Source organism: Notolabrus celidotus, chromosome 21 (genome assembly GCF_009762535.1).
Source record: "Notolabrus celidotus isolate fNotCel1 chromosome 21, fNotCel1.pri, whole genome shotgun sequence".
Classification (NCBI taxonomy): Eukaryota; Metazoa; Chordata; class Actinopteri; order Labriformes; family Labridae; genus Notolabrus; species Notolabrus celidotus.
Window position 1 is genome coordinate 2,636,796 of NC_048292.1, and position 14,156 is coordinate 2,650,951.

A 14,156-nucleotide genomic window follows, 5' to 3' on the forward strand; every position below is an offset into this window, starting at 1 on the left:
GTATAACAATGTTGTTTATTGGGATGCATGTTTAAATATGTGTAAATATGTTTTAAACACATCTGCTTCTAATTGATTTGCATAAGTTAATTAGTTACTGTATTCATTTAATACAAACTATGCAAAATAACAGATTTACAACACAGTCTACATAACGTTTCATAACATTTGAGTAAATGCACCATCTTAATGATTTTAATCTCTTGACCATTACATAAAGGTGAACTCACCTTTACCCCTCTGTCATTTACCTGATCTCACCTGCAGGGAGAAGTCAGCTGGCATGCATGTATTCTCTGAGCCCTTGTGAACTTTACTGGACCGTGCGCCAGCCTCAGCCTCCGTGAGTCCTCTGTTATACCTGTTTATCCCATAGACTGTATAAATAAGGTTTATTCATAACTTTAATGAACTGGTCCTGCACATGTCTTAGGGTGTAAATATTTGTTTTATTGATGTGTGATACTGCTGGTTCAGATTCTGCTGTTTTCTACCGAGTCGTGGCTTTGAGTTTGCTTATCGGCTAATAAATAACTTTGAGCGTGTTTTTGTCTGATCCTGAATCTGAGAGAGTGGATAATTATCTCTCACATGCAGGACTTGAACTCAACGTGACCTCCCATCTCTTGTTTTTTGAGCTGTGAATGGTGAAATAATGGGCAACTCCACCGTGATTATTAACTCATCTGGTTAAACAGTGAGCTATTCAATCTTTTATTATAAATATTGATTAATTATTTAAATGTTGTAAATCAATAATATTTAAGATTAAACATATTCCTCTATTTAATCCACATAGGACAAAAGCAACCCCCCTCTCTCAGACCTGCCTGTATACAATTTAACCACCAAAATAATAAAAGTAATCAGAACTAAACACTAAATTCTGAATGGCTTGTCATGACATAAAGGAAAATATCTCCTCTTAGAATAAAAAACAGAGTTTAAAATGCCAAAGGTCGGTTATTTTAGGTCAAATCAGACAACAGATATGTTTTTAACAACATTAAAAACAATGCCTTTAGCTAATAAACATATTTAAAATGTGACCTTAAGCAAACAAAAGCATTAATATCCCAACTCAACTTTATTTATATAACACATTTTGTACATACAAGCATGCATGACATGCAGCTTAAGTCCTCCACTGTTCATATTTGAGAAGTATTTTAAAGGAACATTTCTTTACAGTCCACAAAGCCACCATGTCTCCGACCATTCCTCCGATTCTCTCCGTTCACCCCACCCGGGCTCTGGTCGATGAGCCGTTCAAGGTGGTGGTGGAGAATCTGCCCCCAGCATCTCCAGTAACCCTTCACTCTCTCATCTACTCTGAAGACAAGGACTACTGGGAGGCCTACGGACACTACACCAGTGATCACAGAGGAATAGTGTCAGGTAGGTGTGTCCAAGTGTCCAAGTGTTTGCCTGCAGGTTGTCTTGTTTCCTCTGTGCTGACGCTTCAATTCTTTTGTAGCTGCAGAGGATGTGAGTGTTGGGGGAACGTACACAGGAAAGGAACCCATGGGGTTGTTGTGGAGTATGCGTCCTGAGCCAGGCAGCCGCACAGGTCTCAGGTAATATGATGATAAGAGCTGTAATGATCCTTTAATTTACATTATATATACATGTTTTTTACAACCTCCCAAAATTAGAGCGGACATCTTTAAAGAACGTTCTTTTAATCGCCCTTCAGGTTCAGAAAGAGGATCGTCGCATAACAGCCCCAACATTTCGAAGGACGAGTTTAAAGTTTGTTGAAGCAGCTTTACTTTAACGATGGACTCCTTTTGAAGGTTTACTTTGTGCTGTGAGGTTTTTACTCACCTGTAGTTTGGTTGGATGTGATGAAACCTGCAGACTCTCGGCCTCACAGCGACGTTCGAGGCTCCTGCTGTGATATGACGTCAGTGATCGTTTCCTCCTCTGGGAATTCTAAAATAAAAGATTGAGAGAGTTTGCTCTAACTAACCTTCAGTGCTCAAAGAGAGCTCACTGAAGATACTGAAGCTCTAATCTTTACACTTTTTACTCACAAGATCAGACTGGAGTCCAAATCTCCATCTTGACGAACCCTTTCAGATCATAACCAAGACATCTAAGGCTGAATATCACACAGGAGCACATTTAATTTAACACAAACAGCTCTAAATGAAGTCGATAGAGTTAGGTTCAAATCAGAAATTGATCAAATGTTTTTAACATTTTCATGCTTGAAAGGAAAAAACTCTTTTGGTTTAAATAGAAACTTTTAATCAGTAACAAAAGTTCATCTGCTTCACATTTGATCCACTTTACAGAGAAAAGTTAGAACAAACCACAAACTGTCGACAGAAACGGGAGAGGTTTGAAGTGTGCAGGTGCATTAATGCATGCAGGCGGCGTGAACGTAAAGTGCATGTGTCGGAAGAAACGTGTTTGTGTGTCGCTTTACGTCCTGAGGTTTGAGTGGTTTGGAGGTCTGACAGGAAGTGTCACCTGGAAGGCACGAGGCGTTACAAAAGCTTGTGTTTTCATATATATATGTTTCTAGTGCAGCAGTTAGTGATGACTCTAGGACAGTCATACAATCAACATCATGTATATATCAACAGTAATATCATCAACATGTTCTCTGAGGTTTAAATAAAGTCTGAGTTCTCCTGTTGGTTCAAGCTTGGGGGGAAGTAAAGAGTAAGGCGTTTAGGTTTTAGTGACAAGGCAACCCAACGTGCGCCAACGAGAACACGAACAGCAACGTCAGCATGTTTTTAAAAACCCAGTTATCTTTCAGGAGGCGATGTTCTGTTTTTAATCACAGCATGAAATCTAACCAGTGAAATACCGAGTAAATAAAACACAGAACTCTGAGTTTAATACGTCGTGAACACAGCTTGATACGAGTCCTCATGTTTTAAAAGTTTGAATCGCTCGCTCTCTGGGTTCTTGTTAAAATATGAAACATCCAGAACAGAAGAAGCGACATGGATTCAATTATTCACTTAAAGCGCTCACCGTCTCACACTTTCACTCTTTAAGTTCTTTTAGCTTTACACTGTTTTCAGTCCCTCTTCCTGATGACCACTTCCTCTCCTGACGCCAGCTTCCTGTACAGCTGCGACAGCTCATCAGGTCGCGGCATCTTCGACTCCGGCGTGCACGGTATATCAAAGTCTGATGACCCCTGAGACCCCAAGAGCTCCTCTGGCTCTGATTGGACATTGAGGTCATCGTTCATGTTCTCCTCAGACACGGTTTTGGTCCTTAAGTCTCCTTGTTCCTGTCTGTCTGGCTCGCGATGGAGGATCAGGGTGTCGGGTAAGCACGAGTCCAGGTTCTGGGAGGAGTGGTTGGACAGAGAGGCGGAGAGGGTGAGGCTGAAGTGTTTGTCAGTGTTCGGGGTTTCTTCTTCTTCTTCGCTGAACAGCTCGGGCGTCTGTGAGCCCGTCATCCTGGAGAGGGCGGGGCTTGGGACGGAGCAGCAGGACTGTGCTTGGCTGTTGAGGCTGCTCTGGCTGTCAGGCAGCGTCTCCTTGGTGAAGAAGTCCGCCCATTTCGGAGGATCAGTTGAGCCATGTCCTTCTTCCTTACTCTCCCTCTCCTCCTCCTCCGCCATTATCACTGTATTATCCCCCGCTCCTTCATCCTGCTCCTCCTCCTCCTCCATCTGTTCCTCATCTTCCTCTTCATCATTGGACTCGGTGCAGTCCACATAGTTGCCTGATACAGGTTGTGTGACCGTCAGAGGGGATGACTCCTCCATGGAGACAGGGGGCGCTGTTTTCTGAGGACTCTGAGCTTTCACTGAGAAATCATAAAGAGAGTTTACAATCCAAGAAGAAGAAGAAGAAGAAGAAGAAGAAGAAGAAGAAGAAGAAGAAGAAGAAGAAGAAGAAGAAGAAGAAGAAGAAGAAGAAGAAGAAGAAGAAGAAGAAGAAGAAGAAGAAGAAGAAGAAGAAGAAGAAGAAGAAGAAGAAGAAGAAGAAGAAGAAGAAGAAGAAGAAGAAGAAGAAGAAGAAGAAGGCACCTTTCTGTATTTCCTGGTCCAGTCCGATCTTCTTCCTCACTGGTGCGAGGTCGAGGCCGTCGAACAGCTCGTCATCGCTGCCTGAATCTGAGCGGAGACAAAGAACGTTAACACAAGCTGATGTTTTTATGTTCTAAGAGGATATTTGAGAGGACATCATGATGGATAGAGTAAGAAGCTTGGATGTAAGAGTGCAGCAAGGGCCACAGGTTGGGTTTGAACCTGGGTCGCTTATTTCGAGGACTTTACCCTCTGCACATGGGGCACAGGATCCGACCACTGAGCTGCACTCACTAAAGTTTGATATCTTCAGCTGAAAATGCCTGTTTCGTCCTCCTGTGCTCTCTCCAGGTCTTTGAGCTTACCTGAGCCCAAGTGACAATCAGGAGCAGAGGATGGAGAGCAAAAGGAGGCTTTGTGGACGTCTGCTTTGTTAAACTTTTAGTGTTTGGATATTAAAGGTAGATAAGTTTCTCTTTTTTCATGTTTTCTGAAAGAAGCTAAGTTGATTATTTTCTGTATTTAGTCTCAACTTGTCTTACTTTGTTCTCTCCTTCTTTTCCCTGGGTTTGTTTTTTGTCATCCCCTTAAGATTTTCAGGAAACCAAACAACACCATCTGCCTTGAAATTCTACGCATTTCTAATCTTATTTTTGTGTCATTATCAACGAGTGGAGGACACCAGAAATGATTTGATTTCATATTAAAACACCATTTCTACAAACATCTCAGGCTTGAATTACAAAAGATAATGAGATACAATCAGAAAACATGAAAGAGCTGAAAGAGTGAAGGCTTTCTGTAGCTTGTTTTGGTTTGTTTTTCAAGTCTTTGTAGTTCTTGTTGTGCATGCGAAACAGCAGAGCGACCAGAAGCACTGACGAGGTTTAGTCGTGCACATAATCACCAAACACAAGAATAAACGACGTCTGATAAACCCGCTGAACACACATTACGTTTGTGATCTACACGTCACAAAAGTTAGAATTTATTCTGAAAAAAAGAAGACGGATTACTTCACTTAGTAAGGAATGTTTACTCATTGGTACGATTCACCAGTCAGGGTTTAACAGCCATGCTTCCACACCGTTTTAATAAAGCTAAGCTAGCTGTTAGCCGCCTCAGATTACACCGTGCTAATGTTTGGGATTCAGCAGATCAACATTAAGGCCGTTATAAATAACATGCACTCTAAGATATGTCAAACTGTTATTGTAATATCAAACTGAGACCGAACACAAACACAACCTTTTTATAACAAGTCTGCAAAAAGACTCATCACACCAGCAGAGCACCTCTCTGTAGCTGTTCATGCATTCAAGACGACCTACTGTGACCCGACGGGACAGTCAGGGGGTCTTCATCAAGGGGGTCCTACCTCAGAGGAATCAAGGGATAGGAAGCAGGAGAGGAAGCATCAGATGTGTAACATTACCAGCTTAGGCATGATTACCTGCTCCTTTTTGTCTTCATGATATATCTCTTAAAATATTTAGATGAAGAGGATCTTTCAAACTGGTGGTAGCTATGTGACACTGTCGTACATTAATGCAACTAGGGACGTACATTTGAAGTATTTTACGTGATCGATTTTTGGAAATGATAACGATCAATTAACGATTAATCCCAAAAAAAACCACAACATTATTCCTACGTCAAAAACAATGCCAAATACGTTGTTTCCCCCCTAAATTGTATTTTCTTCAGCAACAAAATGCAAATAACTGACAGTATTGAATACGGGTATGTTTGACACGCTGATTATCAACGATCAGGCTCATACAAATATTCTACGCAGACAGTCTTATTAAGTGAAGGCTAAAGTAGGGGAGAACGGGGTTGGTTGTCACACAGGTTGGTTGGCACACTCGTTATATTTCGCCACCAGAGGGCGCTGTCTCTCAAATTGGGGTATGGACATTACCAGAGTTAGGATCAGAGCTCACCTACATAGTCTTCTCTGGAGTAAGACAGCTGAACTTGAACACATAAGTGTGTGACAACCGACCCTATAGTGTGTGACAACCAACCCCATAGTGTGTGACAACCATCCCCATAGTGTGTGACAACCGACCCTATAGTGTGTGACAACCAACCCCATAGTGTGTGACAACCATCCCCATAGTGTGTGACAACCATCCCCATAGTGTGTGACAACCATCCCCATAGTGTGTGACAACCGACCCTATAGTGTGACAACCATCTCCATAGTGTGTGACAACCATCCCCATAGTGTGTGACAACCATCCCCATAGTGTGTGACAACCATCCCCATAGTGTGTGACAACCAACCCCATAGTGTGTGACAACCATCCCCATAGTGTGTGACAACCGACCCTATAGTGTGTGACAACCATCTCCATAGTGTGTGACAACCGACCCTATAGTGTGTGACAACCAACCCCATAGTGTGTGACAACCAACCCCATAGTGTGTGACAACCAACCCCATAGTGTGTGACAACCATCCCCATAGTGTGTGACAACCGACCCTATAGTGTGTGACAACCATCTCCATAGTGTGTGACAACCAACCCCATAGTGTGTGACAACCGACCCTATAGTGTGTGACAACCGACCCTATAGTGTGTGACAAACATCCCCATAGTGTGTGACAACCAACCCCGTGATGGGGTTGATTGTCACAAAGTGTCAGAGTGTCTTTGATAGTTAATTGTCTCTTTGTTACAATGAGTTGGAAAATGAGAGGGATACACATTTCAAGCCAACACCTTAAGCTTCAATTTAATGTAGGAATAACTATTGAAAGATGTTTTGATGATGAGCAATCATCATAACAGTAAAAAGTGTCACAACCAACCCCGGTCTCCCCTACTAACAGAAAAGTACTTCAGACTCACAGTGTTCAGTTTTCTGTCTACTCGTTCTTATGGAGAAAAATAAACATGTGTATTCGGTCAGGTGTCAGCTGGGAGCGCAACCGGGTCATTATCAGTCCAGCTGCAGAAAAGCTCAGATGGCTCTGATGTTGCTGCTCTGCAAACATAGCGTACTAGCAATTCCCACCTGTCTGTTGGCTTCGTATCCAAAGGTGGTGAAATGTCCTGTTTAAAGTTCTCAACCTCCGTGTTGTTGTTGTTTGCAGCATTTTTGTCTTGATGCCCTGACAAACAGCCTCAGCCGCCAGCTGAGTGTCTCCGCTGTGCTCAACACCTTCAGTCAGCTGATTCACATCCAAACATGCTTTAAACTTAAAACACCTCCCTGATAGATGAACCAAATATGAGACCACATGATGTTTGTTCCACGTGACGGAAAATTGAAAACAAAAATGTGTGTTTCGAGTAATTTCTTAACAATCAATTAATCCATAATCGATTAATTGTGGTCATCCCTAAATGCAACACATCGTTCTTTCTCCAAACTTATTCAACAGAGTCAAAACAAACCAGCTGCTGACCTGTCTGACCTTCTCAGAATCAACTGCTACCCAGACACAAGTGCGTCACAGAGAACCTGAACGTGTATGTTTGTCTCACCGTTTGCAGGTCGCTGCACCATGCTGCGTTTGAGGACTCCCAAAGGTTTGTACACAGGTGCTGCTTGATCCGATTGGTTCCTGCACATCGTATTCAACCTGTTCAGACACAAAGGAGAGCTCAAATTCTCACAGTTAAGATGCTGAAAGATGAGTTTACTTAAGCTGGACAACAAACACTTGACTCACATGTGTGTGACCTCACTCAGCGTCCTGCCCAGAGGGATCACACTGGGGAGGATGTTCACAGGCTTGAGGTAGGAGAGGAAATCCTTCAGCTGAAATAATCAGAGAGATGATTTTAGCATCAGGTAAATATGATTAAAATTTCCTGTTTAAAAGATTCAGATGATGAAAAGCACCTCTGAGTAGGAGGAGTGGAAACTGAAGCAGGCTCTGTAGGAACTCGCTCCTGTTCTGCAAAAACAAACAAAAAGAGTCACATTCAGCTCTCAAGTCCAAACTTATTCATTCTCAGTTTCATTATCAGCTCTTACTTTATGATGACGCTGGTTTTCCTCATCCTCTCCCCAAACCACATGGTGGACGGTTTGATGCTGATGATGCGGAGAGGAGTCCCGTCAGACGCTGTGCAGCCACACGGCAGCCTGCTGCCCTGGAAGAACTCCTCATCCTGAAACACACACGGAACAAAGGGAAGAGACACTGACACCGTAATCCAAAGATGTGAAGTAGAAGCTTCAGAAGAAGGCGGCAGAGAGACTCTATCCCTCTCTCCAACACGGTCTCAGCAGATGTGTGTCTAACATGAGTCTGGTCCTGCTGGAGGTTTCTGCCTGTTAAAGGAAGTTTGTCCTTGCCACTGTAACTTGCTAAATGCTGCAAAGTGCTCTGCTCATGGTGGATTAAGATGAGATCAGACTGAGTCCTGTCTGTAAGATGGGACTGGATTTTTGAGTGTGTGCAGGTGTGTGTGTGTGTTGGACATGAAGAAGGGACCTTTGGGTGTCGACAGGCGTGGATCTGCGTCCTGCGGTCGGTCGTCACGTAGCTCAGGATCTCCGGCATTTTCTTGAACATGTCCAAACTTCGGACGTGGATCTGAGAACAAATCAATCACCTTGTTAACTTTATTTAACATCGTTAAATAAATTTGACATCGTTTAGAAGGACACGCAGAGCAACGTGTGTGTGTTACCTGTGTGTTGAACTCCTCTCCCAGGTTGGTGAACAGGTATTCATATCCATACGCAGCTTTACAGTTCAGCCAAACGACGTGGTACGGACTCTGACTGATCCAGTTTCCAACGAGCTCCAGGATGCCACTCAGACACACCTCCTGCACACAGAAACACACAGACAGGGAGGACATTATACTTTAATCATTGGTGAGAGGATCAACAATAAAGAAGGTGTGTTTCAAAACTGTAGTTGACTCACTGAAAACAGAAAAACGACACATCTGAGAGCCTGATGTCGCAGAAATCTGCTGCTTTCTTCTCATAAAGTCAAACTTGTTTCTACAATCCGCTCCATGTCTTAATGTCTGACCTAAACGATCCTGTTTGCAGCTTAATAATCCCTCAAACTCACCCGAGGAGGGATCTGGTAGAATCGTGGGTCGTAGAAAGTGGAGTCCAGATAAACACTCTGAATGTCCTTCACTCTGTAAATAATAAAAGAACACTTTCAGGAGTGTAACCTTTGTTGAAGCAAATATTGATTTAACTGGGACAGAACAGACAGAACACAGTGAGCCCGGTCTGGACTGACCTGCTGCCAGAGTGCAGATGCTCCATCCTGGACACGTCTCCTGCAGCCAGCCTGAAGTCCCCCGTGTATAAGACATTCCCCTGAGAGCCCTCGAAGAGGAACCTGGAACAACAGATAACACACCTTAGTGCTGGGCGATATTGAAAATGATGTTATCACGATAAAATATTTAAAATCAGTCGATATCGATCATGATAAATATAAAATCTTTATTTCATTTAAATGTAAAGTCAGATTTTTGCTCCAGAGGTCGTTCCAAAGTCGAGGGGCCCTAAATGAAAAGCTTGGTCCCCTTCTTTAAATCAATTCTAAAACTAACAGGGAGGCTAAAATCAGAGTGATGTGATGTCGTCTGTTAAAGCCAATAAGAAGCCAAGCGTTCAAAAACTGGTCTCACTCACATCACAGAGCCGGGGCAGTGACCTGCAGTCAGCAACGTGACCACGACGTCTTCTTTCTGTCAAACAAAGAACAGACAACATGCTGAAAGAGAAACACACCTCCATGTTTTATCATCATATCATGCATGAGGTTTGTCTTCATACCTCTCCAGATGTCTCGTCCACCAGAGAGATCTGAGTCGGGCTCTCCAGCTCCAAGGGAACCTCAAATTTATGATTCATCAGAAGAGAGGAAAAGTCATCATCCACAGCCTTCAGGAGCTGAAATAATGTGCTTTAAAAACACAAATACACATAAAAAATCTGCATGTAAAATCAGCATACTCACAATGTAATCCTCCCAAAAAGCATATTTGGGATTGCTCAGCAGAAGTTCTTTGGTCACAAATGAGCAGTACAGTCGGACTGTGCGACTGAAACCAGAGAGAAGACATCAAGTCAGTTTGTTTTAAATACTAAATCTGGATTATTCAATGTGTTTTACTGTATAGGAGGAGATTATAGTGCAAGTAGAATAGAAACAATTTGGCAAAATGGTTGATTTATTAAAAATAGATGTTCCGTTTTTGAAACCTCCTACTATACTAGCAGTACGTACTGATATGACCAAATTTCAGTCTGTAGTATGTGAACAAGAGGAAAATCTGCAGTATGCCAAAACTACCCGGATGTCGTACTGCTGCAGGAAAATGTCTCAGTATGCAGCGGACCAGTCTCCCTGACGTACTGTTTCCCACAATGCACAGGGCTAAGGTTCTCCTTCTTCTTTTTCCGTATATGACGGGGGCACTCCATTTTTAGGTGCTGTGAAAATGATTAAATTCCATATAAACCACTTCATAACTTTTTAAACCCTAAGTGATGCTAATGAAGCAGTCTCTCTATCAGCTCGGTCGTTGTTTACTTCCGCTTTCTGAAACCGAAAATCCAGCGACCCCTGACCCAGCATCCTGCAGACCAGATCCAACAGAACAGTCAGACTACAGACTACCTTCAAACGCAGTATGCAGTACGGACTGCATACTACATTCATAGGTAGTAAGGAGCAGGTGGTTTTGGAAACAGCAGTAGTCCTTTGTCCAAGTATGCTCCTCTGAGAGTTCCTGGAACTTAGGAAAGTACTACCCCCCAAGCAGGGGCTAAGACAAATTTCCACCTTGGTGGACAATACAGATTTATTCTATTCTATTTACAGGGGGAGATTAACTACCCCAGGACTACTAACATAGTTCCTCAAAAGGTCCCTAGTTCCTGCAGTGGAAAAGCACCTTTTGTTGTGTTCTCAGAATCACCATCTTTTATGGCTTTAAACTGAGTCACTAATGCCTGTCTTGCTGTTTCAGACACCTTATGTTGTGTCCCTTTTAACTACAGATATCTTACAACTCATTCCTTTGTTAGTATTTCAGTAAAACTAACCTGAACTGTAGTTTCCTCTTCAGTATCGGTCCTTTCAGTCCTTTCATGTGATCTGTTGAAACCACAACAAGATAAAAACACATCACCACCTACAGTTAACCAACAGGTTCCTCTTTGAGAGGTATTTGTGGGACATATTGATTAATTTAGATTAAAATAACACAGCTTGGTGATGCTAGCTGACTCCCTGACTCACCTTTGTGACAGTGGGAGAGGAAATATGCCCGGGCATGTAGGTTCTCACGGTCGAACCGGTCCAGAGAGACTGTGGGATACTCCTTCATCCGACCCGCAAAGGAACTCATGTTTCAGCTTCAGAGCTTTGACGTTAAAGTCTGAAATGTGTCTGTAGCTCCCTCCATTAAAGAGAGGATAGATCTTTAGATCACATCCTTCTGTTTGGATCCCGCCCATCAGTTTCAGTTTCTCTTCTTCTTCGTTGGTTATGAGAGCGCTTCAGGAGCACAACGGCCACCTGCTGTTCGGAGGACGACTTTATATTCATTCTTAAACTAAACAACGAACAACTTAAAACAATTATGTGACAGTTTAAAAAATCTACACAAAACGCATCAACCTGCTCCTTCACATATAAAACGACGAACCCCGAGTTATAGCCTTTGTGTTTCACTGTTAACGGTCCGTCGCTCTGGTCCGTTGGCGCCATCTACCGGATGTTCTTTTTTTCATGGTCCTCCAACGCAGAAGAAGAAGAAAGTGAAGCGTAACCAGGCAACCAGAGAGAAGCTGTTCAACTGACAATCAACGAATTCTGACTGAGCGTCTGGAAAACTACTTTAAAACCACTAATGTGAGTAAACAATCTCCTTTATTCAAAGACATGTGTTTTAAACTGAGTAAATTAAGAAGTGTGGTATCTTTAATGAGCGTTATTTTTTTTTAAAAAGTTGGATTTTAAAGTTTCACAGCTTATTTATTCAAATTTACGATTAAAATTCTACTTTCTATGAGATTTTCTACGTTTTTAAAGTCTATTATTTAGTTCGGCTTACATTAAATACATAAAGCAGTATATGTTTTTGTAAATGTTGCTTTTTATGACTTTTAATGACTAGCTTGATGTCTTTATCGACTTTTAGCCCGAAATTAATCGAGATTTTCGAATAATCGAATAATCGTTCAATAACAAAAATCGAACAGTACATTATCTCATCTTTAAAATATTTTTTTCAGTTGTTTTTCTTACTATCCACCAGTTGTAATGCAGTACAACCTCCTGACAGTGGTTTTAGGGCATCTGAAAGCTGTTCACAAATAATCAGCGTATAATTAGCAGTGACTACCTCTTAGAATTTTTGCTTGAAATTAAATTAATTAAATTTTAATGTAATTTTTAATATATTTCTAATTTTCCTTTTCTTTTCTGTTTTATTATATTTGTCATTCTAATGTTATGTTATTTTATGCCTGTCTGAATGTTTCCAATGCTTTTAATGTTTTAATGTAAAGCACATTAAGTTGCCTTAGTGTATGAAATGCGCTATACAAATAAAGCTGCCTTGCCTTGCCTCGCCTTGAAATCAAGAATGAATCATTTATGCAAGTATGAATGTTATAATGTATCATATCACAGAACAATAAAACAAATAAGAGCTAAGATAAATACATAAATGAATAAAAGACAAATAGATGAATGAATCAGTTAGAATAAAAAATTTATTAGATTGAATAAAATATATATAATATATTTGTTTTCTTTTGTCATGTCATTTTATCAGAGACATTTTCTCAACACACCATGTCCTGTACTACAAATAAAAACTCCAAGCCAAAGTCCATGAGCATGGCGAAGGGATGGACTGCAGAGGTGGAGAACCTGTTCAGATTCCAGCAGGCGGGTTACAGAGACGAAATGGAGTACATCCAAGTCAAACACGGGGCCTTGGTAGGTGTTTAAATCTGAGTGTAGAGATGTGTGACTAATTCAGAGAAAACATGTAGCTGTTGTCTTTTTTTTCCAGGGAATACATGTAAGATATAGGGAACATACAATACATGGAATTGCATTTGAAGAAAAACAGCTATGAAAGTGATTGGACATAAGGAACAGCTGTCCCTTCAGTCCATTTATGAAGGGCCGGTTGTCAGACTTGTGCAAAACATCACAAGAGACCCCTCACACATGTCGTATCCTGAGTATGAACCGTTCCCTTCAGGCAGACGTTACAGAGTCTGTAAGGCAAACTGAGCCACACTGCTGAACAAACAACCAGCAACCATGTGTGCATTTAACTCCTGAAAATATAAAACATTTGAAATGGCAGTGATAGTTTTTTATCAATGTGTCTATGTCAAGCTCTTCTGATGTTACAGATATATTAGATGTATGCTGAGTTAAAGCGTCTTCTCTCCCTCCGTCTCAGGTCGATAAGTGGCCCGGGACCGGCTTTGTGAAGAAGCTCCAACGTCGGGATGACACGTTTTATTATTACAGCAGGAAGAGGGAATGTGAGGAGCGTGATGTCAACAAAGTCATAATTTACACATATTAAGGAATCTTCACTGAAAGTGTGAAGGAGAAGAAGAAGGGCTTTAAAAGTCCACATGTTGAACTTGTTGCTTCTCAGAGAGAGCATTGTTGACGGATGTTTGTAAAGTTAAAAATATCACCGTTATGCTCTAATATTTCGTCTGTGTTGTTTTCTTTTTTTTTAAACAAAGTTTATTTATGCATTTTTCAATACAATAATAATAATGTACAGTGATGACATATACTGATTAATAGAATCCCCCACCACCCCCACCCATGGTAACATTAAGAGGGAATACAACTTAATATCAAAACATTACAATGGAATGAAATGAAATAAAAACAAATGAATAAATAATAATAATAAAATAAATAATATGAAATACAATACATAAATTGAAATAAATACCAAAGTTAAGAAAGTGAAATGTTATGGGTTAAAACAGTACACTATTATCTAGGGCATACACAAGCACTGAAACACACAAAAGAGGGGAGAAGCCGCATGAGCCAAAGGGGCATCTCAAGGGTCCTTCCATTTTCATATGCCTCTTATTGCTTACATTGACATGAAAGGTTACTCATCCACAAAATTATCAGAGCCTAA

General features: G+C 41.3%; 3 protein-coding genes across 4 annotated transcripts; 2 read left to right on the forward strand and 1 right to left on the reverse strand.

The window, feature by feature from the left end:
• Positions 1-271: 271 nt before the first annotated feature.
• LOC117804818 (peroxisomal succinyl-coenzyme A thioesterase-like) lies at positions 272-5,131 on the forward strand. The gene is made up of 5 exons (XM_034673199.1): positions 272-343; positions 1,192-1,398; positions 1,478-1,577; positions 4,358-4,467; positions 4,599-5,131. Exons 2-4 carry the CDS (start codon positions 1,206-1,208, stop codon positions 4,383-4,385), a joined length of 321 nt encoding a protein of 106 aa, XP_034529090.1. The 5' UTR covers positions 272-343; positions 1,192-1,205; the 3' UTR covers positions 4,386-4,467; positions 4,599-5,131.
• On the reverse strand, positions 2,231-11,760 carry dclre1c (DNA cross-link repair 1C, PSO2 homolog (S. cerevisiae)). Of its 2 annotated transcripts, XM_034673196.1 has the most exons (16): positions 11,664-11,760; positions 11,255-11,533; positions 11,059-11,110; positions 9,968-10,052; positions 9,784-9,843; positions 9,640-9,695; positions 9,239-9,340; positions 9,059-9,131; positions 8,664-8,804; positions 8,465-8,566; positions 8,002-8,138; positions 7,867-7,921; positions 7,694-7,782; positions 7,506-7,603; positions 4,007-4,093; positions 2,235-3,783 (listed from the first exon to the last, which is right to left on the reverse strand). In XM_034673196.1, exons 2-16 carry the CDS (start codon positions 11,361-11,363, stop codon positions 3,041-3,043), a joined length of 1,989 nt encoding a protein of 662 aa, XP_034529087.1. In that variant the 5' UTR covers positions 11,364-11,533; positions 11,664-11,760; the 3' UTR covers positions 2,235-3,040. The 2 variants fall into 2 exon arrangements, with proteins under 2 accessions (XP_034529086.1, XP_034529087.1); XM_034673195.1 differs by having other exon boundaries at positions 2,231-3,783; positions 11,255-11,725.
• On the forward strand, positions 11,734-13,704 carry meig1 (meiosis/spermiogenesis associated 1). The gene is made up of 3 exons (XM_034673200.1): positions 11,734-11,869; positions 12,798-12,964; positions 13,443-13,704. Exons 2-3 carry the CDS (start codon positions 12,818-12,820, stop codon positions 13,569-13,571), a joined length of 276 nt encoding a protein of 91 aa, XP_034529091.1. The 5' UTR covers positions 11,734-11,869; positions 12,798-12,817; the 3' UTR covers positions 13,572-13,704.
• The last annotated feature ends 452 nt before the right edge of the window (positions 13,705-14,156 follow it).

Excerpts from the sequence above, each read along its gene's own strand:
- LOC117804818 (XM_034673199.1), top strand. The coding sequence starts at position 1,206 with ATGTCTCCGACCATTCCTCCGATTCTCTCCGTTCACCCCACCCGGGCT. Across the intron at positions 1,399-1,477 it reads TCACAGAGGAATAGTGTCAG|CTGCAGAGGATGTGAGTGTT; the intron begins GTAGGTGTGTCC and ends ATTCTTTTGTAG. Across the intron at positions 1,578-4,357 it reads GGCAGCCGCACAGGTCTCAG|GTCTTTGAGCTTACCTGAGC; the intron begins GTAATATGATGA and ends TGCTCTCTCCAG.
- dclre1c (XM_034673195.1), bottom strand. The coding sequence starts at position 11,363 with ATGAGTTCCTTTGCGGGTCGGATGAAGGAGTATCCCACAGTCTCTCTG. Across the intron at positions 10,053-11,058 it reads AAGAGGAAACTACAGTTCAG|TCGCACAGTCCGACTGTACT; the intron begins GTTAGTTTTACT and ends CTCTGGTTTCAG. Across the intron at positions 9,696-9,783 it reads TGGACGAGACATCTGGAGAG|AAAGAAGACGTCGTGGTCAC; the intron begins GTATGAAGACAA and ends TTTGTTTGACAG.
- meig1 (XM_034673200.1), top strand. The coding sequence starts at position 12,818 with ATGTCCTGTACTACAAATAAAAACTCCAAGCCAAAGTCCATGAGCATG. Across the intron at positions 12,965-13,442 it reads AAGTCAAACACGGGGCCTTG|GTCGATAAGTGGCCCGGGAC; the intron begins GTAGGTGTTTAA and ends CCTCCGTCTCAG.